The 25,114-nt window shown below is 37.0% G+C and overlaps 1 protein-coding gene across 1 annotated transcript in view; it reads left to right on the top strand.

The window, feature by feature from the left end:
• SLC24A3 (solute carrier family 24 member 3) overlaps positions 1–25,114 on the top strand; it is a 215,611-nt gene that overhangs the window by 174,494 nt on the left and 16,003 nt on the right. Inside the window, exons 8-15 of the mRNA XM_072409413.1 lie at positions 9,374–9,399; positions 11,274–11,327; positions 11,851–11,984; positions 13,434–13,594; positions 14,906–15,176; positions 18,361–18,527; positions 19,348–19,462; positions 20,562–20,674. Of these exons, the coding sequence (XP_072265514.1) occupies positions 9,374–9,399; positions 11,274–11,327; positions 11,851–11,984; positions 13,434–13,594; positions 14,906–15,176; positions 18,361–18,527; positions 19,348–19,462; positions 20,562–20,674 (1,041 nt within the window). The remainder of the gene's footprint in view (positions 1–9,373; positions 9,400–11,273; positions 11,328–11,850; positions 11,985–13,433; positions 13,595–14,905; positions 15,177–18,360; positions 18,528–19,347; positions 19,463–20,561; positions 20,675–25,114) is intronic.

Below are 25,114 nucleotides of genomic sequence, written 5' to 3'. Positions count from 1 at the left end.
ACGGTCGTTCGTTGATCGTCCATGGGCTGAGCATGCCTCATGGAATCAGAAAGGAATTTTTTCCCCTGCTGGAGCAAATTAACCCAGTTTTTTTTTTTTTGCCTTCCTCTGGACCAACCATGTTTGTGGTGTTTTACCTGGGATATGTTTATTTCCCTAGTGGTTTAAATTGATGGAATTATGTCTCTTCTCAACCTAACTACCTATGTAACCATTGCTTTTCTTCCTACCGGATAAAAGATTTTCAGCATAACAAGAAATAAGAGGAAATCTCTCAAATTGTTGCCGCCAAAGAGCAACAAAAATTGGGGATCTCTTTCCTACTATATTCAAAACTAAAATAAAAAAAGTTTTAGATGGACATACACAGAACTGTTCTTTGCCTGAGATCATTTTATTATCCTAGCTGAAAGTTAAGAGGTGTCCAAAGGGGAGCCTTAGCTCTAATAGGGTTTCCTGGCAAGGACAGAGGGACAGTGGACCAGCCATGATTATGTTTTCTTTGTACTATATAATAATGTGAGTTCTCTTCCCACCTCCATCAGATCTATGAGACATATGTTCAATCAGACATACCTAAACAAAATTAGTTTGGTGCAATGCTGTGCACAGACATGTAATTTATAAGTGCTAACATGTTACACTGCTCATGTGTTAGTATACACCTCTTCCTGTGCTTTTTTCTGCATTTTACAAGTGGGTGTGAAATTTTACAAGTGCATAGGGATTTAAACTACAAGTGCTTGGGCTATATAAAAACACATTTCTCAGACCTACCACCAACTATTGTTTTTTTTAACATTCACCAGGCAAACTGTTCATTCACAGCACAGACCCAACGTACCTGATGTAGCTTACCTAACCCTTTGATAGAGATTGATAAAGAATGTATCAGGCAGAGATGTTCCCCATTTGTTTTGTCTGTAGTGCCATGGCCTAAACCATTGTACAATAACTGCCTTCAGTGCATCCTCCAGGGAAAAGTTGCTGGCAGGGGCAGAGCTTTGACGGATTGCACTATTTTCCTGTTATACTGCAGGAGAATGGATGTGTTAGCTGGACCCCCAGGCATACATAGCACCTTAGACTTCTGTCTAGGTTTCTTGGTGGGTAATCTGGCTCTGGCTGACAGGACATTATCATTTCCGGTGCATCTAGGCTGGGAAAAACCTGTATTTGCTGACAGCTTCATAAATAGGCCCCTTTGTGTTTACACGAAGGCAGGGAGCTCTGCCATCTTGATAAACTTCAGTGCCATCTGTATGCAATGTAAGAAAATAAATTAACATTTGCTTACATCTGAAGCAGCTGCCAAGTGAAAATAAAAGGCACTTTTCTCCGGCTACGTGCTCAGCAATCTACATGTTGCTTAGATGTCTTGCATCAGAGATGCAGTAGCGGTCATGGAAGTAGGTTCATGTAAGTGGCACAATATGACGGTGGCCTGTCCAGTGTCAACGCTATGGCAAAATGTTTTCTGTCACATTGCCACCTTAACCTGCTTAGCTGATTGAAATTTAAGTGCAGTTTGCATTATCATAATTAACATAATCTCAGGCTCATTATACAGTCAATCCAACAGCTGCTTGAAAGAGAGAATATTTTTTTTTATTTCAGTCCGTCGGCTAGATAAGGAAATTGTTGACTGCATAATATTCTTATCGAGCAGTTGCAGCTGAAATAATTTGGCAAGCGACCAATAAGTTTATATGAACGGGATTTGGAAGAGATTCTCTATGAATGATACATAATGGCTTTGCATTACATATGGGAAATGATGTGGAGATAATTGATTGTAAACAATACAGATACATAATTGAGTCAAATCCTTTTGTTACAGTTGGGAGACGGACACAGGCTTTTAGCTCGTTTTCCATTTCTCCCTGTAATAATGGATTATATGGTTTATTTCAAACTTCTCAATGTGACTTCTCCAGTGATTTGCCACATTTGTTCCTAGTTTGAACTATGTCCTGCATGTGTCTTCCTTTAATTTTCAATGTTTTAGCAAGCTCTTTAACCCTATTAATTCTCATGAGACCAATTAAACTGTACCTCTCACTAGAACAATGATCTTCAATTAGTGGTTTGTGAGGCATATATGGCTTTCAGCTCTTTTCAATGTTGTTCTTTGTAGATCTTTTTTAAGGCACCCAGCTGTTCAGAGTAAGAATTTATCTTTAGTAGGCTCACATACCTTAGACCATATGTATTATTGCCCCCTCCCCTTCCTACCAAGAACTGCCTGGTCCTTCCATTAATTAGGTAGGATACAGAAATTAATTGTGCCAATACATTATTATTATACAGTATTTTTATAGCACCATCATATCACACAGTGCTGTACAAAGTCCATAGGCGTGTCACTAACTGTCCCTCAAAGGAGCTCACAATCTATCAATTAGTCTTAGGTCAATTGTTAGGGAAAAGCCAATGAACCTAACTGCATGTTTTGGGATGTGGGAGGAAACCCACACAGACGGGGAGAACCTACAAACTCCATGCAGATAATGTCCTGGCTGGGGATTGAACCTGGGACCTAGTGCTGCAAAGGCCGGAGTGCTATCCCCTGAGCCACCGTGCTGCCCATAATACATGATTCTGTTTGCGATAAGAGGACATGTTGCATGCCTATTTATTATTTGGTTCAGATGAATGTGTGTAGATAGAATGGTAATGCTAAGGCTCATCTTCCTCTTCCTTCTATAGCACAACACAGTTACCTTTTAGGAAGTTTAAGCATTTGTGTCAAGTCATTACAAGGAGAAATAGGCAGAGAGGGTCAGCGCCCACAGACACTGCTGGCTATGCTTATTTGGGACAGAATAGTAATTGTGAAAGCTTGAATATCGACCCCTATAGACATTAGATCCTTTATGGCTTTATGGCTATTTTTGTGGCTTTATGGCTGAATTATGAAAACATCATCTCATGTCTTTTGGTTACTCAAAGTGGAACTAAAACCTCAATTTACTCATCTATCATAGGGTACCATTATCCTCCTTTTTCACCTTCCAAAGAAGATCTTCCCCAATCCCAATTGGCTGTGCCAAGATGACGTAAATGCAAGTGTTTATTAATTCCAGGCACACACAAGGGAAGACGGGAATGCCGTCAACCAACACTGAGCAGCACATGCTGGGCAGTGATTAAACAGATGATAGTAGGTATTCCAGACATAGCCTGTCCTTTTCTCCAATAACCACCTACCTAGATTGCAAAAGATCACTTTACGGAGGTTCACAGCAGAATTTAAGTTGCACTGTAAATAGCACCCCTTGCATTTTGTTTGACACAAGTTAATATTAAAAAGATCCATAAATGAAAAAAAACTAAATTTAGGTTATAAATTTAGGTCTTTTTAGTACAGTAAAATATAATTTTTATCTAGCACTGAGCCCTTGAAAGACAAATTATTTTCCTAAGAAAAGTAATAATTCCGAATTGTCGCATGCCCATAGGGTCACCAGTACTATGGCCCTGATTTATTAACTTTCATCAGTGAAGCTGGGTGATCCAGCAAACCTGGGATGGATCTGGTCCAGAATTCAAAGCATTTGCTAGCAAATAGCTCATGACATTGAATAAATCCATTCCAGGTTTGCTGGATCACCCAGCTTCACTGATGAAAGTGTATTCTCTCCAGCCTTGGGGAGCTTTAATAAATCAGGCCCAGTATGTAAATCGGCCTCTTATGTACATATTTAGTTACCCTTCATATAATCCTCTTGCAGAGTTTTGGAATTTTGACATATTCTTTATATCATACACAATCCCAGATTATCACTACTTTGGATTTTGCATATTTTGACACTTTTATGAATAGATGGTTTATATGAGGGTTTTAATCCTCTATTATAACAGAAAGATGATTGTTTTACTTTTGTATGAGGGACAAAGAAATGGAATTGCAAAAAGAACAGCTGTGTGAATTCAACCTTGACCGTTATATCCCTACTGTTCTGTTAGTACTAATATATGTTTATAAGGCTTGGCTCCAACAGATGCTCAGGTTGTATCTGAACCATCTGCTTACAGGGACATCATACCATGAGTAAAATTACAAATACTGTTGAACAACAATTCCACATAAATAATAAATGGCACTATGGAAACTGCAGATCATACTTCAGCTCAAAAATTAAAACTTGTTGATGTACATTTCAGAAACAGGTTTAAGAAAACCATTATATCACTTTCCAAAGTGTAGGTGTAAAAAATAGCTATAGAGCTTGGATTAAAGTTTGAATTTTAAAATATTACACATAAAATTCTAAGATAATAATCAGAATTATGAGACAATATCCTCATGTTCTAAAATATGTCTCAGTTTAGTGAAAACTATTTTCCATGAGTGGCTCTGAAGAAGTAGTCTTTGATTAGTCTTTACCATGGCTAATTGATTAACATTCTGCATTCAGTTTAGCTTAAAAGTTGAAGGATAACTTTACCCCATCCATGCCCAACAACCCTCTAAAGTCTTACATCTGCATGGAGTTTATCTGGAAGCTGCAAGATTCTTCTTTAAGTAAACCTTGCCATTCCACATTCATGTAAACATAATATTACTGTGGTAATCTACTCCTACATCTTTTCCCCCTCAAACAAGCGCTCAAAGCAGGCTAAACAGTGTTGTTATACAAAAACTATTTTTGACTTTTCTGTTGACAGCCTGATTTCACACTCTGTGCGAGAGGAAAGCTGGGTCTATGGAAACAGACTGGATTAGAGTTTTTGTTTTTTGATTTCTAATGCAATTAAGTATACATAAATTTGACATGCCTTTACTAGAAATGTAGTTTCCATGACTGAAGACAGTGTTAGGCATGATGATTATATCAGACCAGCTCTAAACTGTCCTTGAAATTGGTTTAATGGGAACTTGTCTGCTATTTCCAAATTTTAAACCTATGAAAAATCCATGCCTACAAGAAATCAGCATACAATTCTTGTTGTTTACCTTTTATAGCAAGAAAGTCTACCTTAAAATATGATCCCTTTTCTTCTTGTGACCTGTCCTAAATTCCTTCTAAAAGAAGCCCTTTTCCACTGCTATTTAATAGGAAGGGTGCTCATGGGAATGGCATATGGGGGACATCAAGCCCTAGTAACAAAATTGAACCTTGTTTCAGAAAGGCACATAGAAGGGGGGTTTCTGAATAGCTAAATAAATAGCTAAATAAATAGTTCTTATATGAGTGAAAACTAATATTAAACCCAGTTTAAAAAAGAGTTTGTGAAACTACTTTAATATTCATCCACAGTTTAACATTGTGTTGGGTTTGTGACCTGACCTATCACAAAACCACTATGTTCTGTTCCTGAAGAAGCCAATCTGCGAAACGCACCAGGATCTGAGACTTACCTGCCTTTATGCCACTTGATGCTATCTGGATTGCAAATACTTTGACCCCTTCAATGTGATAGGTGTGCTCTGTCTAGCTGATACCTATACTGACTACTTGAATAAATGTTCCATCGTCTGCCAAAAAAAAAAAACAACTTTCTGGTTTTTCTAACTCTTACTCAACAGGATTTGAAACTAGTTTTCACTCTTTACTTTGCTGGCCAGAAGTTGGCACACATTGGGCCAATATTGACTTAAAAGTGAACCCATCACTACTTTTTTGAGTCTCCTTTAATGTATATATATATATATATATATATATAAAACTATATTTTGAATGAGTGATGGGCTTACTTAAAATGTTAGCAGTTAAAAATAGGTTAACCACTTCATAGGCATGATTTTATCTAAGGAAATCCAATGTTTTGCTACATATATGTAAATAAGGGCAAATCTGCTGTTCTAGTATGGCAGTATACCATTTCCTTTTTTTTTCCTTTTTTTCGATTCCATGTTATCTGCCTATATATTATGTTATTCTGTGAAGCCACTTTTGTGATCCAGGCAGCCATACCAGAGAGCACAGATAAATCCTCAGCCACCCCCCCCCCCCCCCCAACTTCCATGCTTAAGAACACTAATGAAAACACATAATAATGACAATACTCTCCTCATTCTTCCTGCTCATCCTTTCAGCATGTTCACAACAAAGTCTGACTTTATCTATGTACCCTCCTCCCATCTAAGTACTCCTGTGCACAGGGCTACACCAAGCTATTATCAGGACAAAGTACTAACAGTACCATACTTTAACTTCAGCTTTGAAAGCAATAGAAACACTTTTGGCTGTTAAAACAGTAGTCTAAAAGAAATTATTATTATTAAACAGTATTTATATAGGGCCAACATATTACACAACGCTGTACATTATATAGAAGTTACAAATAACAGACAGACGCAAATAGTGACACATTAGGATAAGAGGACCGTGCCCAGAAGAGCTTACAATCTAAATAGCAATACCTTACCAAAAGTGGTACATTTATGGGGAAAAAGGAGCAAAATTTTAATTAATTGAAAAAGTATTATTCTAAAAATAGTGCAGTTAAGAAAGCAAGCAGGGATAAACAAGCTCTTTTCAATTTGTTCAGTTTTCCTGCCATCTTCTACATTGGTAATATAGTAAAAGCTATGGTTGCTTTATACGCCTCCAGCTGTATAGGTGTTTGTACCTCTATGGTCAAATGAAGCTAAAGATCAGTCACCTTTACAATAAAATAGCGTAGAGGAGTAAAGGTGCTGGAAGGCCAGCTGCTTGCACATTTACATTGCAGAGAGGGACAGTGAAGGTACTAGAAGGTCAGCTGCTTTAACATTTTCTTTTGTGGAGAGAAGCAGTGAAGGAGCAGAAAGACCAACAGCTTAACCATTTCTGTTTGCAAAATGTCAGTAAAAGAGCTGAAAGGCCAACTGCTTGAACGTTTTTGTTGTGTTAAGAGAGCTGGAGAGTGTCAAAGAGCTGGAAGGCCAAACTCCATCACATATCGAAAGGAGGCAATGATAGAGCTGAAAAGCCAGACACTTGAAAGTTTTTATTGTGGACGGGGGTCAGTGAAGGATATGAAGGGGAAGTTACTTGTAAGATTTTATTTTGGAGGGTGGTAGTAAAGAAGATAAAGGCCAGTTACTTGTGGGTAGGAGGGTGAGGGAAAATAAATTAATATCACTTTTTTTGTCCAAGGCTGCTTGTGTACAGCAGAAATTTCTAGTTAAATTGTTACAAATATAATAAAAAAACAAAGCAACAAAATAGCCCCAAAAAGTCCACAGTCACTTGCTTCTATTAAATAGTGAATTGTGAACAGATGGAGGATTTTACTAAAGTGTACATTTTACTGATGTGCATGAACGCAGGAAGAATGATTTATTGGAATAAACCTTTGCTTTATTGCTCCTTCAGGGTGTTAAGTCGTGTTCTAAGATCACATTCAGCCTTAAATGCTGTCATTTTCAGCACAATTCATCTGACTTCAATTTCTTTTAAATCTCCCCTGGAATGAGGAATGGCCTCTGCCGCAGCAATTGAAGTGGTGCAATATGACCATAAACTATCTGAAGATGATTACATTGCTCTTCTCGCAGCTAATGGTCATTTAGATTCATAGCATTGTGTAGGATAACATTGAGCATCCTTCGTAGTTTAGTGTCAGTTGCTACGTATTTCGCTCTCAAGCCGTTGTAGTAAACGGCCTTTTAAAATAGCCTAGCATCTTAACTTTTCTACATGTAAATTGTGTATGAGATGTATCTGCCATTCTTATGTATAGGAGACAGTTTTCTTTCAAAGCACTCAAACCTTCTAGGAAATATTTTTGTCTTTTTGCACAAATTTTAAGAGAACAGCCCAACAGGATTCCATTCAGAAGGTGCAAGAATAATAGTATCGAGATGCCATCTAGCGACAGTTGGAATATTGCAGCGTGATTACAATTCTAACATAGAAGGCATGTCAAACTCATGGATTTTAGGGTTAAGCAGCAGCTGTTCTTTAATCCTCCCATCTCCTGCAGCCTATACTCAATGCATACTGATCTCATGGAGCCCAAGGAAAAAAACTGGAACATCTGTGTATGGGGAAGCATGTGATACTCTTCATGTGCTATCACATGGAAAGCCTATAGCTCTGTGTAAGTTATAACTCCGATGGCTCATTACTTTAACAAAGCTTTCCATTGAAAATAGCTGAACAGAAAAAAAAAAAAAGTATAAGTGTTTGGGGCCTTTATTAAATGTCGGGGTGTTACTTTGCTATGTATAGGTAAAGAATATATTCACTTTCTCTTGTACAAAGTCTCTTTAAAATTCTACTTTTAAAAAGTAGTTGGGGATATACTCACCTTTCCAGAGGACGGTGTCCTAAAATGCCACTGCTTTGCTTCTCCTGAGCCACTGCAATCATTTGGCTGGTCAAATAGGTCATATGCATGGATATCTGTAGTGATGTATGAGCCAGGAACCATGGTGTGCAGTGGGGGATCATGTATTCCACACACCTAAAGAGTAGTATACTTGCAGCAGCTAGGGAGCTAAGTATAATTCCTCTTCTTATAACAGATGTGGGTTTAGATACAAGTGACCCTTTACTAGCAGGGTCAGTTTAGGTATTCAGCTGCAAAATGATGGTAAGTACAATAGCCATTATCAACTGTAGAACAGATGGAACTTCATTTATTCTAAATCCTTAAACCATTAAGGGCTGCATTGGATACCAATTTGACATGCCTGCCATGAAGGTACTTTATTTGAAGATAGGAATATGATTGTACTCTTTTTCACTTAAACCATATCAGGCTGAAGGGAATTAAAACAAATAAGCAAAATTTTCTTGAATGGGTATTTAATATTCAAAATACGCCTTTAGCAAATCAGCCCCAAAACATGCCTCTTAGTTGTGGACTTTAGGTGACCAAACAAACTTTCTGAGTTCTGAGAAAAAGTTTGCTAATAATTATTTGGAATTACTTCTATAGTTTGGCTTAATCTATTTTCGCTGACTTTCCCAAAACAAACTTAGAAATGTTCACAGATCTGTTCAAACAATCATAGACAAAATAATTTCTTCTACACTGTTTTTAGTTATCACAGCTTTGCAGCTGCCTAGAAGTCTGAAAAACATGACCTAGTGCTGCTCCTTGAAGATTGGAGTCATGAAACAGTGATATACACTTCAGTTAAAACCAAGAGAACAAAATCAACAAAATATATTGCAAAAAGGAGAAGAAGGGATTGAGTTTGAAATGGCTAACTATAGCAGTAAAACTAAAGCAAAAACCTTTTCGGTTAGTTTGGGAAATATTGGGGAATGTGAAAATTAATATTAATATTTAGTTTTAATTGTATGTATCACATACATACATCACGTATACAATTTCTCATTACAGAAATCCGCAAAATAGAATTTGGTTCTCAGATTACTTGTAATTATTATGCACATTAACATATCCTGTTTTTTTTGCTTTTTTACAGTTTATTTATGATGAAAAAGTCGCCTGGTAAGTAAATTTTTGGGGTTACCTTTGAAGTAAGAATTCAAGCTGCATTGGTAAATTAGTACAATCTGTTGGGCCTACATGTTATCGGATAGTAAAAAAATATGTAGTTTTGTTGGTATTCATAAACAATACCCTGTACTAAATTAAATTGGCTAATTCATGGGGCGTAGGAACCAGCTGGTTCACAAAAGTGGGACTTTTCAAAGTTTTTTCAGTATTTTTTTACAAATGTTATTTCAACACATTAAAAAGATATCTTTATACATAATATTAAAAACTTTGTTACATAGTACATGAGTGCTTAAAAAGACCTCCATTGATGACCCATGTGAGACCCTTAATTATATCTCAGGATCAAATCCGGGGTAGGGGAATCAACAGTCCATTCAACACATTTCCCAGAACTGGGCTGCTTCTTTAGGAATGGTTACAAGGTTACTATACTTTTTGAATAAATGGACAGTTATATGCTATATTAAACGGAGCACCGCATGTAGAGGCCGAAGGTTGACAGTTTGCACTTACAAAAATAACTTTTTTGAAGTTTCCCCCTTCTTTTGGTCTGCTATAGCAGCAGTTTTTACTGCCCTATTATGTAATGGGTTTTGATTGCTTCAGTTGGACTTATTGGTTTAATTTTTGGTTTAATTAGTTTAATTTTTATTGGTGTTGGGGACTTCTTTATTTCTGCAAACTATCACCTTTGGCCTATAAATGTGGTGCCAGGTTCAATACAGCAGTCAACTATCCATTCATGCAATGGACCTGATTTATCAAAGCTCTTTAAGACTGGAGAGGATACACTTTCATTTGTGAAGCTGGGTGATCCAGCGAACCTGGAATGGATTTCTTCAAAGTCATTTGCTATTTGTTAACAAATGTTTTCAATCCTTGACCAGATCCATTCCAGGTTTACTGGATCACCAAGGTTTACTGATAAAAGTGTATCTTCTCTAGCCTTGGAGAGCTTTAATAAATCAGTCCCAATAAGTATAGTAACATTGTAATCATTCCTAATTCCTGTAATAAATCCTGAAAGAACATGTAGGTTTCCCAAACACACATTTATTTTAATTCTGAGGTCTATACAAAGGACATGAGGATATCAGGTGCATATGGTGAAAATATTATTTAACTATTAGGTTAGGAAGAGATTCTTTATAGTGAGAATATTTAATGTGTCTGCACATTGAATTTTTTTTATTAAAAGCTAGTTGTTGTGTTTCTAACTAAGACCTTGTGACCCGTGAGGGGAAAAGGTTGTAATGAAAACCATTCAGAATTTATAATCTTAATTTAGTCTACCTAAAACTAAAAATAAAGTTGAAGTTCCACTTTAATGCGGACCTTTCATCATAAAATAATCTTTGATTTAATATAAAACTATCCTCTCTCAATCTTAAAGAAAGTTTTGAATAGGTTTATTTTATTTACCATTTTTCCATGTGGATATTGTTGTTCCTAACCCTTCCTGTGTTCTTGTCTGGATGAGTTTGATTGACAACTCAATTCTTGACAACTCCAGTATATGTGACTTTGGTGTCCAGGGGGTTGCATGATGAATGTGTCATACTCACCTAGAAGGTAACAAAAAAGAAATGGACTGGAGCTCAATTCTGTACATGTATTGAAGGGCATCATTAAAGGCATTCCACACAAGTAAATGATCAGGTACTCTTGAACAGTCTTGGAAAGACCAGAGCCAAAAGAAACTCGATGTTAGGCAGTGAAACTGCAGAAACAAAGATGGCAATGCAGCATTTGCTGTGGGTGTATGTATGTGTATGTATAATATATAATTATATATGATATTACACTCATATTTTGCTTATATATCTGCTAAACTCTTTTTAATTTATTCTATTTCATTGAAGGTGGGAGTCTATGATTTTGGTTCTAATGTATGCAGTTTACATCCTTATAATGAAGTAAGTAGTGATATTTTGTTCTATTAAAAGTTTTCTTTACCCTGAAATCTTCTGTTACTAATATCACTGTTCCAAATTCCATACAGAGAGAACAATTTGGTTGCATGTCATGTCATTTTTTTTGACATGAAGCAACAAAGAGAACTTTTTCTGTTAAAGTTGTGCCTAGTCAAAAGTTAATCAAGTAAAAAGAACTTGCCAGCTTGTGACAACGGATTTTTATACCTTGTTCCATGGGGAGTAAAAATCTTCACTTTTTGATTAAATGTTAATATATAATTAATATTATTATTATTGTTATTATTAAACAGGGTTTATATAGCGCCAACATATTACGCAGCGCTGTACATTAAATAGGGGTTGCAAATGACAGACGAATACAGACAGTGATACAGGAGGAGAGGATCCAAAGAGCTTACAATCTAGTATAATAAAAGTAATTTCCCAGTTGATTGTATCCGTATTCTGTGAAAAAATGTTCACCATTCTGAATTGGAATCTAATTTAGAATATCTTGATTCAGGTTCAACTCCTCCATACATCAGTGCTTTGAGAAGAATAAAAAGGGAGCAGGAAACTTGTCAAATGGACTAGCAAGTAATGCAGATTTAGATGACAACATCAACTGTGATGCAACTGTTGTCTTACTTAAAAAAGGTAATTGTGCTGACTCAACTTCATTTAATTATCTTTCTCCATTTACACATTTCTAATAACTTTGTATTTCCATAAAAAAGCATAATCATTAAAATGTATTCTAGTTCTTTCAGTGTTTGTGTCATTAAACTATTTGGGTTGTGCAATGGTCAGGCTATGGTAAGTGAGAATAGCAGTACTTTTGTGGCTCCCAGGTGCCAGTTGCTTGGCAGGCCCAGCTGATGTGCTGGTTCTCAATTAACTGATATTTCAACTCTTGGCAATGAGCGGCACTGGCTACTACTCAGCCACTCACTACTGACCCCATTTATTAGTTATTGGCAGCCATGGGTGAGGAATCAAATGTAGCGGACATGGTTCATAGGCATAAAGAATCAGTAACTGCACCGTCTGTCTAAACTTAACCAAAGTGAACGTTGTGCTGGAAGGTCCAAAATCAATTGAATTTATTTACTAAAAAAGAAACTATTTACTTTATAAATTAGATGTTCACTTAATTTTAGTTGGATTCTAGTGTTTTCAGTAACCTATTGGGTTCTTATGGAAACTCTTGATGGAAACAAGTGCAGGAAACATTAGAACTATATATATTCCACTGCAGTAAGTTTGTGAAATTAAAAACTTTTTTCATTGTTTTGAAGTTGAAATTGAGACCTGATATCAATTTTAAGTAACACAGCCCGGTCACATCTCTTCCTCAAGCCTGTGAGTTTCTCAACCAGGGTTCCTCCTGAGCAGAGGTGTCAAACTCAAATACATAGTGGGCCAAAATGTAAAACTTACACAAAGTCGCTGGCCAACCTTAAAATTTATTGAAAAAATTGAGGCAGGCTAAATCTTATGGGTGGCCCACCACTGGAACTCCCTCTTCATTGAAATAGCACTGCTACTACAATTCCCTGCATTACTTGGGTCTATAAAAGTCCAATCCGGGGCCACCCATAGGCAGAGAGCCTATGGTCTATAGACGCGAATAATGCCAGGAATTGTAGTAGTGGCGCTATTTCAAAGCCGTGGCGGGCCAGCTGCAGTTCATATTTAAGATTCCTTTGGGGGCCAAAAAAAACAATTTTTGCCTTTTAGGTCAATTTAAGTGACACCAATGATCTTTTTGGCTGTATCTGTACCCTTACAGCTGATTTGTAAGATTGACATTTCCCCTCATCAGCAATGTAAGAGGCATTCTTCCCATTGACCACCACACTAATGTACTGTAAGTTGTGTATATATTAATCATAGCAGGGGTTCCCTGAAGACCTGAAAGTTATTTCAAGGGGCTCCTCCATGTTAAAAAGGTTGAGAAACACTGTAATGGACAAAGTTTTTACACTAGTTGCATTTAAAAACAAAGATGTGTTTCAAAGGTTTGTGGTGGTTATACGTACATAACAGTAATATCTGTAGACTTATAATCATAACTCATACCCGATATATTGATTTTACATACAGGAAATTTCCATCGTAAGACATCAGTGATCATGGTGGATGAGATCTTGTCAGCATATCCTCATCAATTATCATTCTCCGAAGCTGGTCTGAGAATCATGATAACAAGCCACTTCCCTCCAAAGACTCGTCTTTCCATGGCCAGTCGCATGTTGATAAATGAGGTAAGTGTTTTAGGAACATATACATTATCTTTTTTCTGCTAATGATAAAGGGTTAATAAAGTAAATTATATACAACAAAGATTGAGGTGAACCGGTAAGAGAATTGCCTTCAGGGCTTCTTCTGTGAACTATTTTGATGAATTGCCTTACAGTGTCTGCAGCTACAGAGGTCAGTGAGCGATTTCCTTAAAGCTCATTTACTGCTTGTTGATAATACTAAAATAGATTATTAAGTATAGCCTGGTAAACAGGTTTACTTTAAAGGGTGGTTTCCATCAAGGCAAATTAATCTTTGTCATACATCTAAACAGGGGCATGACTGTCGGAGGAAAAGGGAGGCCAGGGGTGGGCAGCTGCAGGCTTGAGCAGCATCAGCAATCATTGTTCTTCTACTAAAGCTGCGTACACACTTCCAATTTTTATCGTTGGAAATGAACGATGAACGAACGACGAACGACCGATTGGCCAAAAATCGTTCGTAAAAAAAGTAACCAACGACGCCGACGAACGAGGATAGTCGTTGGAAATGAACGACCGGACCGGCGGATCGGATTGGACGACAATCGTTGACCATCTATCGTGTGTACGGTCGTTCAGTGATCGTCCATGGTCTGAGCATGCGCGGTGAACGAACGTTCACTCACTTCCTGTGGTGCACGTCACTTCCTGTATCGTTCAAATGATGGCATCTATGGTGTGTACAATATCTTTGAACGATCGTGTCGTTATCTGTATGTACAGGATCGGTGCCATACGATCGTTCGCAGATATCGTGCAGGATCGTTCGTCGTTCGTTTACCAACGATAAAAATTGGAAGTGTGTACGCAGCTTAAGTCTCCTGAAGTATTGATGGTACTGTGCTTTCCCAGCAATCTCTTTTGACCTCCCATCTGCTGTAATGCTCGCGGATGTGAGCCCTTGCATTGCTTGAGCCCAGTAGTCAATCCGATTGTATTGTATCCCTGAGTTATGTGACAGCACTATTCATTAGAATAGGGTGCATGTCACTAATCCTGCTACTTGCTAACATTACTAGAGGGACTGGAACCAAAACTGCTATCCGACAAATTTACCCACACTTTACTTTCTCACTCAGAATTAAAATGATTCTTTTTTGTTCTGGGTGCAAGGGGGTTATTAATCAATATGTTATTACTTCTCAAATGGTAGTTTTAAATGGTAGCTGGGGCTTTATTTTTTATTTCTTCAAGGGGTAAAGGTTTTGTTAATTTTTAGTTTGCTCCAAGGTTTTGCTCATTTTATTTTTTTTGTATCTAAGCTTTATGTCTTTACCTGATTTTCCTCTTCAGAGACAGAGATTGATAAATAGCCGAGGCTATGCTAATGGTGAATCCGAAGTTTCTATCAAGATTCCAATCAAACATGCAGTTGAGAATGGGACAGGCCCAGGGAACTCAACAGAGAGAAATGCCAATGGCACCAGAAAGGATGACGATGTGGCTGAAGCTGGAAATGAGACTGAAAATGAAAATGAAGACAATGAAAATAATGAAAATGACGAGGAAGAAGAAGAAGAGGATGATGATAATGATGGGCCATTCACACCCTTTGAATTTCCCTGTAAGTCCTAATATGTTCAGTTTGTTAAATAAAAACATGGTGGGGCTAACCATTAAATACTGCTTTTTGTTTCTCCAAAGAATTAGGTTAGTTTGCAAAATTATTTGGATAATAAAGTACAAAATGATCCCATTTAACCAAGCTTAAAGGCTATTTGAACCTTCAAAACCACCACAAAGTTGAACTCTTAAATAAATAATGATAATAATAAAAATAATTATCTTTCTGCACAGATCCAACAATACCCCCTTCTAAGTCAGCAATCAGCAAAGCTCATGCATGTTTCCTGCTGAATAAAGTCTCCACCTTAGCAGGGAGAGACCAATGCTTTGTTCAAGAACACCTTATGTTTGATGAACCTAGATGTAGTTAGATAATTTTGATAATTAGATAAAGATTATCTGCAGATAAATATGATTACCTTAGGTTTTTTAAACATGGGTATTAACATGAAGTACCTGCGGGTTTACTGTTTGTGTCAAGAGATGAATGACAAGATTACTGTAGAATAGGAAATAATGAGATATGAAAGCAGTGAAAAAAGATGAATTATGTGGTGTCCCAAGCGAGCAGTCAGAACAGTCAAATATAATTCATTCACACATCTTCCTTCTCCTTTCTAGTGCATTAGCCAATTGGCGCCAATCAGCAATGATCTTTTATTATTCTGGATGTTCAAACTAGATAAAATGTAAAATCTCATGATAGGTATTGCTCTTTACACTGTACATCTCAGAGTGAAAATCTGAGATGAACAAGTCAAGGTGGTGAACATCAGCCAATGGATCCTAACACAGAGTAGAATACCTAGTAAAGTATATTATATACCTATCAGAAGAACCCATTACATGCCACTCTTGCAGAATAACAGCAACAGAATGTCTTGGTTTCTCACCACTATCCCTATGTATAATTTTGCAATCAACACTGTGAATATTTTTATTTATTTGAGATAGATATATAGTTAGTTTAATTACATTTATGTTACATTTTAGTTCTCTTTTAGTTCTTTTTTTTGAATTATGGTTTTGTGTAATTTGTAATAATGACCACTAGATGGCAGCAGATGAGCACATGAAATGAATAACATATAACATCTATGTACAATTTAAGGTTGAATTGAACACACTTTCTTTACATTTTATATTCTATCTATACTTACTTAGTAAGTCTAGTATAGAAAATGTTTTATATTTTTAAAACAATTATATAAAGCTCATTTTTCTCTGTTGTATATTCTGCATCCAAGGTTGCTGCGTCCCAGCTTTCCTTTCAACTAAAAAAAGTCAACTATGTATTTTTAAGTCAGTGGTTAATATGCTTAGACTATAAAATTTGTATTTATTTTTTAGAGTTTAATTCTGCCTCAAAATTCAGGTCAACAAAAGGCAGAAATCGGCAGATTTAAATACCTAAAAAAGTTCACAATAAAACTAGGAATTCGGTGAGTGCAGGCCAATGGGTCTGTAATGATTTTTCCTGTGGTTTTACTCTAAGCCACTTTAGCTGGATTCTTCTGGGGGAAAATAGATTCAAGAGTTTTCACAGCTCTTTTGGAATACTATCAGATAGTCGTGCCTTCTGCTAAAACCATTGGGCTTTATTTCTCGACTTTTGCCATATCCTCTTTTGGCTTCCGCCAGTTGTTTTATAAGCGGGACACGCGAAAAAATAATTACTGGAAATGTGTTATTATAAGATATTATTAAATATTAACTGAGGCAATATTTTGTATCTGTGCATCTACTTTGTATTTTGTGTTCCAAGTTTTTTCTTTCCATTTAGAGAAACTGTGTTTACTTTTGAGGACTCTAAAGACCCTAAAAAGCATCAGAGGACTGATTATTATAACATACTCTATCTTCTACATTCTTGTCAATCTGGAGTTCAATTATAATATATAATAAAAATTATAAAAATTTAAATTAAAAAAATAATAAATATAATTAATAAATATTGTTGTGATATTTCCTATATTCACAACTCCCATTGTTATTGTAATCTTTAAGTGATCATTGATTTGTATTATATTTTACATCCTAAGCACACATTCTGTGAGCATCATTGTATGAGGATTAGAGAACAGGTCTCAGGTGATCTTCTCAAATCTTACAAATGACGTTTACTATATCTGAGATACCAATACATTTTAGATTCAAAACCCAGACTTTTTCCTTGAATTTCATCTGGTGATCCAGCAATTCACATGATTCCTGTCCTAGGGTAACAACGCTCACAGTATTGTGTTGTATTGTAACATCTTCCCATCTCTTCTTCTGCATGGCATAGAAGAATGTGTTTTGTAGTACACATAGATTGTTGTGAAAAATGCTGTCGGTGGAGGCAGAGGACACTGCAAGTTATCAGCTCATGAGAAAACGTTTATTAGTATATTTCACAGACCAAAGAGGGGTTCATTGACAGGGCATACATACAAAAGTGATGTTTTGTAAAAGAAAGCCCTCATTAAAATATATATCTTAGATTGTAAACTCTTCGGGGCAGGGTCCGCTCCTCCTCCAGTGTCACTGTCTGTATCTGTCTGTCATTTGCAACCCCTGTTTAATGTTCAGCACTGCGTAATATGTTGGTGCTTTATAAATCCTGTTTATTAATAATAATAATAATAATAAAAATAATAAATCATTTACTTTGAGCAGACTGCAATGTCCTCATAATGCTTCTGTGTTTGCAGGACCTGCACCAGTTACATTCTCCTGCAATTCACATGTGCCAGCGTTTGTATCACATTCACAGTCACATGTGCAGTAATGCATCCTATAGCTGCTGCCAGGATGCTAACACTACTTGGCACTGCCAAGGCAAAGACAGGGTGAGGCTGCTACAGCAAGGAGTAGGATTGAAGTTGAAAAATTGTGTTTTATATTAGAGGATGGAATAATTCCCTTATTCTTTAGGTTGGTGGTAGTACTTTTATTTCAGATTACTGTATTGGCATTCCTTTGTCTGTTCTGCTTTTTTCTATATCACATTTGCTTAGCACACCCTTCATAAATGAGGCTGATAGGCCTTGCATTTGCTTTGCTGCATAGTAATGTATTACCCAACATTCAGAACCAATTTAAAAAATATAATATTAATACCTACTTACAGTCTATGTGTTTATAATATTTGTTCCAATCCTTATATTGTATTGATATATCTTCATCTTGTTTCCTAACAGCTGGGGCAAGTAACAGAGTAAAGTGGTTAGTAACCTGGCCATTATCATTCCTTATGTACTTCACTGTACCAAACTGTGCTAAACCACGTTGGGAGAAATGGTTTATGGTTACCTTTATATCATCTTCCATCTGGATTGCAGCCTTTTCCTATGTGATGGTCTGGATGGTAAGTAAGACCTTTGTGCATTGTGTATTTTAGGGCAATCAGTTAAATATGTTTTTTCTTTTTTTAAAATCTGTTTAAAAATGACAGGTTGTAATGGGCCAAACTGCCTTGTGATAGACAGCAAAAGAATGGCCATGGCAGCTGTCCATTATTAGTTATTTTGATGACAGGTACTCACCTAAATGGTATTAGGGTAGGACTGGATGACATCTTCATGCTGCACCCACAGCATCATCATTTGTTATGTATATTAGGAGCTACTAGCAGGAATGTTCTATAGGCACAGGAATAATTTGAAAACCCTTCTATAGACAAAGGCAAGCAGCCATAGCTGTAATATCCCAAGTGCAACCATGTCACTAAATACCATAAAGGTTGCTGTATACAGAACATTTTTCAAGCACATACTTTGCTAACCAGTGACTCAGCAGACTAAGCTTGGCTCTTGTAGATTTTACATATTGACTATTTTTACCATTTTTACGCGTTTGCCTATGATCAGGTCAGTATAACGTTATTAAAGCAAAGCACTGTGTGATCGTCAGCAATGGTGATTACTCCATAAAAAGTTCAAAAGTCCTGAAAAATACTGTGTGTGTAAAATATGTGGCATAAAAAGTGTAAAATCAACATATATACGGTATGAATATTAATAATATTAATAACTATAAACTGTATTTACTGTATATAGCGTCAATATAATATGCAGCGATATATATATATATATATATATATATATAAATAAATATAAATTCTACCATTGTTTATATCTATAAAAAAATTCCACCATTGTTTTAAAATTGTAATTGCTGTTTTCCAGGTCACAATAATAGGCTTCACCTTAGGAATACCTGATGTAATTATGGGTATCACATTCCTGGCAGCTGGAACAAGTGTACCAGACTGTATGGCCAGCCTGATAGTAGCAAGACAAGGTAAGTGCAGTATATAGCCCATTTTCTGATTGAAGTGACTGATTTCAGGATGCAGATGGGTTCTGTTTTGTTCTCATCTGCAAAAATACTTCTTGTATTATGAGAAGTATAAAACTAAGTGAGTGGAGAGGGCACACATCATATGGTCTAGTAAGTCAGCCCAAGGCAAGGACTGGTTCTTATTGACCTATTAGGTGTCTGTATTAAGACTTTTTTTTTAAGACACCCAAGATGCCGGATGTGAACCTCATCTCTACGCAGGAAAAAGAAACTTTCTTAGCAGTATTTGTTTATCATCTTTTTGTTCTCTTGCCATGCTTTTATGCTTAATTTAATAGAGAATGCTAATTCTGGTTCAGTTCTTCCATTCCTGAAAGTAACAGGTGCTCCTGCAAAAAAAAAAATGTATGCCTGGGAGGTTTGGGGGATTAATGCAATCCTATTGCTCCCACCAAAATGGGCACAATAAAGTTTTTTTTCAAGTATTACTTCTTGGATTTATTTTTAATATATATGTAGAGTAAGGTTAGGTACACACGTGCAATAATAGTCGTTAGGAAGGATCCTTCACAATCCTTTCCAACCACAAACAACTGCACAATGCATTAACAAGTGCTGTACATACAGCGCCGTTCTGCTCTATGGAGAGGGGAGGGGGAGAATGACGTTGCAGCACCCCACTGCACTCTCTCCCCTTCACTTTCATTACGATTGTTCATCCTCCATTGTTTGTGCATCTGTCAGGACGGTCGTTCAGACGATAGATATTGAGTCCTGTACACACACAAGATTCTCGTCCGGTATCATCCCTGGGCCAGTTATCAGATGAGAACCATTGCATGTGTGTACCTAGCCTAAGGTGAGTTCTGGGTCAATTTCAGACCAGCAGGTCTCACTTTTATAGGTGTATATATCTTTTTGGAGTACATAGATTATTATCAACAGTTTCAGGCCCAAAAGAACCGTACAGTTCCATATGTACAGCCACAAATCCAGAAGGAACATAGAAAGTGGTGACCATGGGAAACTGAACCCATAACCCACAGAGCTTTCTTCTTTAATAAAATCATACAACTAATCTGTTTTTTTTTTCATTTAGGGATGGGAGACATGGCTGTATCAAATTCAATTGGAAGCAATGTGTTTGATATTCTTATTGGGCTTGGACTTCCATGGGCTTTACAGACACTTGCTGTGGACTATGGGTCATACGTAAGTTTTTTTTTGCTACAACCCCTTTTATGTAACTTTTGTGCGACAACATCACACAGCATTCTAGGCCCAGATAGTGATAGCTCCCCCCCACTTTATACCACTTCTGACCCAAATAATGGCATTCCTTTCTAGCCCATTTCCCTCCAACTAATGCCATCCCTGACCTAATGAGTGACTTGCCCCTTACTTATGTTATCTCTTACCTAAAGAATGACAGCCCCCCGCCTTACTTCATGCCATCCCTGACCCAAATAGTAGTGTCCTTTCGAACCACCATATGCCATCCTTTGCCCAAATAGTGAAAGTCCTTTTCCCGCCTCATGCCACCCTTGACTAGATAATGACAGCCCATTCTCTACAACCTTATTCTGCTCATGACACCCCTTACCCTTGTACCACTTGCTACCCCTAATCTAAATAATTGCATGCACTATACGCTCCCATGGTATGCCATCTCTAACACAGATAGTAACAGATACCCCATCTTATACCACCACTCACCCAAAGAGTGGCATCCTAACCAAATATTTTTAACTTTTCAGATCTATAACTTCCAAGAATAAAGCCACTTCTCCTTTTAAACTAATGCACTTATATCATGCTTTACGCCTATAGGAGGCAATATGAGCAGTTATACATTCATATAGCCAAAGTACAGAATTTGCATTTGGCATGTTAGATATACAGAAATAAAACAAATCTGCATAATGCCAGTAATCTGAAATACTTATTCTAGAAATGAATATACAGGATTTTGAGGCTGTACGACCTGATAACCTATGCTGTGCTAAGCCCATGTGTGGCTAAGAAATGTGTGCTGGGTCCAGTGTATGGCTTGCTAAATCCAGAAAGAATGAAATCATACTCCTACAATCTATTGTGATTAGTGCTACTGCAGTCTTTGTTAGATGATCTTCTCTTATGTAATCTTTGGAGTCTACACTGAATAACATAGCCACAGATATTTATCATTTTGGGATTATTGTATTATGTGAGCTGCTCGAGTGCTGTCACTATGGGATTATACATGTTTGAATCGCTGCAGCTTGTTCATAAACAATCTTTGATAAATCTGTACAAGAAGCGGACATTGTGTTCCTAGTTTGTCATTTTTTTTTTGGCCTTTAGTCCTGGAAAAAGAACATCTGAAAACAGTGGAATGAACATCCATCCTATTCATCATTAGGCTCGGCCCCACACTGTGCATAATATGTAAAATACATTTTAATACCTTTTTAGAAAACAAATACCATAGTTGAAAAGAATGTTAAGCATACCTCCAATAAAAGCACATTTCTCATCCTAATGCTAACTTTTTTAAATTAATTCCACTGCCCAGTGCTGTGTCATATTTGGTGGACTTGCTCCAAAAACTATGTTTTAGGACCAGAATGTGTACCATTGTTCACTTAATAACATACCTAAACAACCCACACAAGGCTTTATTGAATAAATTTATCTCTGGAATCTGAAAGCCTTCTGAAATCCAGCAAAACTTTCACAAGACCCTCGAAGTTCCAACAATACATTTGAAATTACCAAATATATACTTTTAAGCAGCCTTAGTTACTGTTATTGGGTTAAAATCCCCCCTCCTGGTTTGTGTGGGTTGGATAACATCCCCCTCCCCCATTAGTGTCAGTGGGGTAATTCTCCCTGGCTTGGTTAGTGTCAGCAACACAACCTCCCCATCCAATTGGAGTCAGTGGAATGAAACACACTCTCTTAGGCTAAGTACACACGTGCAATGGTTCTCGTCCGATAATTGGCCCAGGGCCGATATCGGATGAGATTCTGGCATGTGTACAGCGCTCGTCGTCCATCGTCCAAATGACTGTCCTGGCAGATCCACGGACGTTGGACGATGAAAGATCTTAATGGAAGTGAGGGTGGAAGGAGCGCAGTGGGTTGCCGCTCCTTCATTCTCGCCGTCCCCTCTCCGTAGAATAGAATGATGCTGTACGTACAGCACTCGGTCATGTATTGTGCAGTCGTCAGTCATTGGAAAGGGTAGTTAAAGATCCTTTCAAACGCCAAATATTACACCTACATAGCCTTATTTGTCAATGAAGTGCAGTGCTTTATCTTTTACTTTTCATGGTTACTTACCTAGAGCGACGTTTTTTACTTCTTCCGTTTGCTGGAACAATGTCATCACTGTCAAGTGGAGTGATCCTCCTCTCAATGGGAATTTCGGCATTTGCCCAAGATGATGTTGCTGTTGAACCTATGCATGCACCATTGTGCATTGGATCACTTCACCTAGGATTATAAAGTGATGGCAGTCTATATTTTAGTGCTCTACTGAAACACAGAGAACTGGGACCCTGTGCCCATGTCCCAGTCCACAGTATTCAGGGAAGAGGTGATAACACAACATACTCTGCATAGTCTGGAGCAAGTGCCAAACATGCAGACTGAGAGATTATTTGATAATATTGGATATTTTCTGAGAGAATTGACAGGTCTGGGTATAGGATTTGTTTTTGTGAACATGCAATTCTTCTGTGATCAGAAAGTAACTTACCTCCACACTTTCCCCAGTGTAAAGAATCACCCTGACTTCACTTTATCTTACATAAAGTAAGACAAAATATGTTAACTTGAGTCAAATACCAGGTGTTTTAGGTCAATATAACTCACACCGATCATCCGTTTGGCTACCTGGAAGGGACCCCCTGAAGACCGAAATGTTATTTTAAAAGTTCCCTCATGTTAGAATGACTGAGAAAGGCTGGGATAGAGTTTGCTGTTTGGTGTGGTTCTCCTCTCCTTTCCATTTCTAACCATTCTTAAAGTGCTCAGTCCAAGCAACCACACTGGATTCCACTAGAGCTTCATGAAGCCATATAGTATTCAGATACCTACCTACAAAAACATCAATATCTTTTTTATAAACATGATAAGAAAAAAAAGTAAAAATGCAAAACTATTCAGCGTAAAATAACTTTATAAAACTATAATGTTAATTCAGTGAAATAAGTAACATTTGCATGTCAACTGTCTGTCTGTTTTAAGAAAAAGTAGCTAAGCCTATCTTAAAATGAAAATGAACTTTGCCAACACAGTGTCTGTCCTGCGAATTACAGATAATGCTCCAGGAAAGACCAGAAATGAGATGCATCACACTCATTTGTGCTTCCCAGCAGAGAAAATTCCTTGGCTAGTATTTCTTCCCTCGGGGGATTCACACACTGCTAGCTGAAGACAAGCTTTCTGCCCTGTGTGGGCGATGTGTTTATGTATATTTTACTTACTAAGTGATTAAAACAGTGAAGATATGACACTGGTTATAAAATAGTGTATTTATTAAGTAGAATTTTATTTAAAAATGCATAACCTCCCTGTGCTTTTTTAAATTCTTCTTTAAAAATTAATTAATCCATTTTCATATTAGGCCATATTTGTAATTTATTTGCTATACTGTCAGTTTTGACCAGGAATCCTAATTTATTCACAAAAGTGCTATGTTATCATTAAATTATAGTTTGAGTTAGTGTTTTTGGCCTTCTTTATCTTCCTTTCTCATTACATATGCATGATGACCCTTTCTCCTATGCACAAGTGGTCACATTCATAAACCCTGGGCAGGCTTCTACAGTTCTTTTCATTTTCCTATCCTCACTTTGGCATAGGTGATTTCTTTCTGCTCTTGGTGTATATGCCCATTACCCTTACAGCAAAGACTATCGAGGATTTGCCACTTAACAGTAAAGAAAGTGTATTTAAAAGAAGTATTTCTTTGGCATTTTTTATACAAATACACTTTAGAAACGGTAATAATATTGTTGTCACCACCAATGGCTTGTTACTACTTTAATATAATCTTTATAAACTGGATAGTTTGCAGAAACTTTTATTACTTTTAAAATATGTTCCCTGCTCATAAACTCTGTGTGCCTGGCTGTTGATACTAGCTGAATATACACAGCTAACCAATATTTGTACAGCTTAATTACTGCAAACACTCACAGCAGGCAACATTGAATTAGGATAAAATGTCTTTAGAATCAGTTGGTTTTGGCACCGGCATCCATCAATCCTTCTTTCTGCACAAAGGCCTAGCAGCTTTAGCTGAAGATCTAAGGTCTTTGGTTTGACCCCATTTGTGTCTAACCTACTTGACACTTTGTGTATAAGTGTCAATGTGAGAGTAAGTTTTTTTAGGTATTTTTTAAAATGTTTTATGTGTTTTTTTTTTGTTTGATGGTGCACGTTTTTTAGGGGGTTTGAAACTTAATTTTATTGTAAGATTTTAAGATTATGAGTAGGAATGGGGCTTAGGAAAAAGTGTCCCCATTGGAAGATTCTACTTTCGTTACTGCTCAGATGGCACCTCATAGTTTTAGATTTATGCTCACTTTAATTTAGGGTGGCATAGGTGATCAGGACAAAAAGAATGGGATTCCTTAAAGGAGGTACAGAGGCAGCACTATA

The sequence above is a fragment of the Pyxicephalus adspersus genome, chromosome 4, assembly GCF_032062135.1.
Source record: "Pyxicephalus adspersus chromosome 4, UCB_Pads_2.0, whole genome shotgun sequence".
Lineage (NCBI taxonomy): Eukaryota > Metazoa > Chordata > Amphibia > Anura > Pyxicephalidae > Pyxicephalus > Pyxicephalus adspersus.
This window is presented reverse-complemented; position numbering and strand designations above follow the sequence as displayed.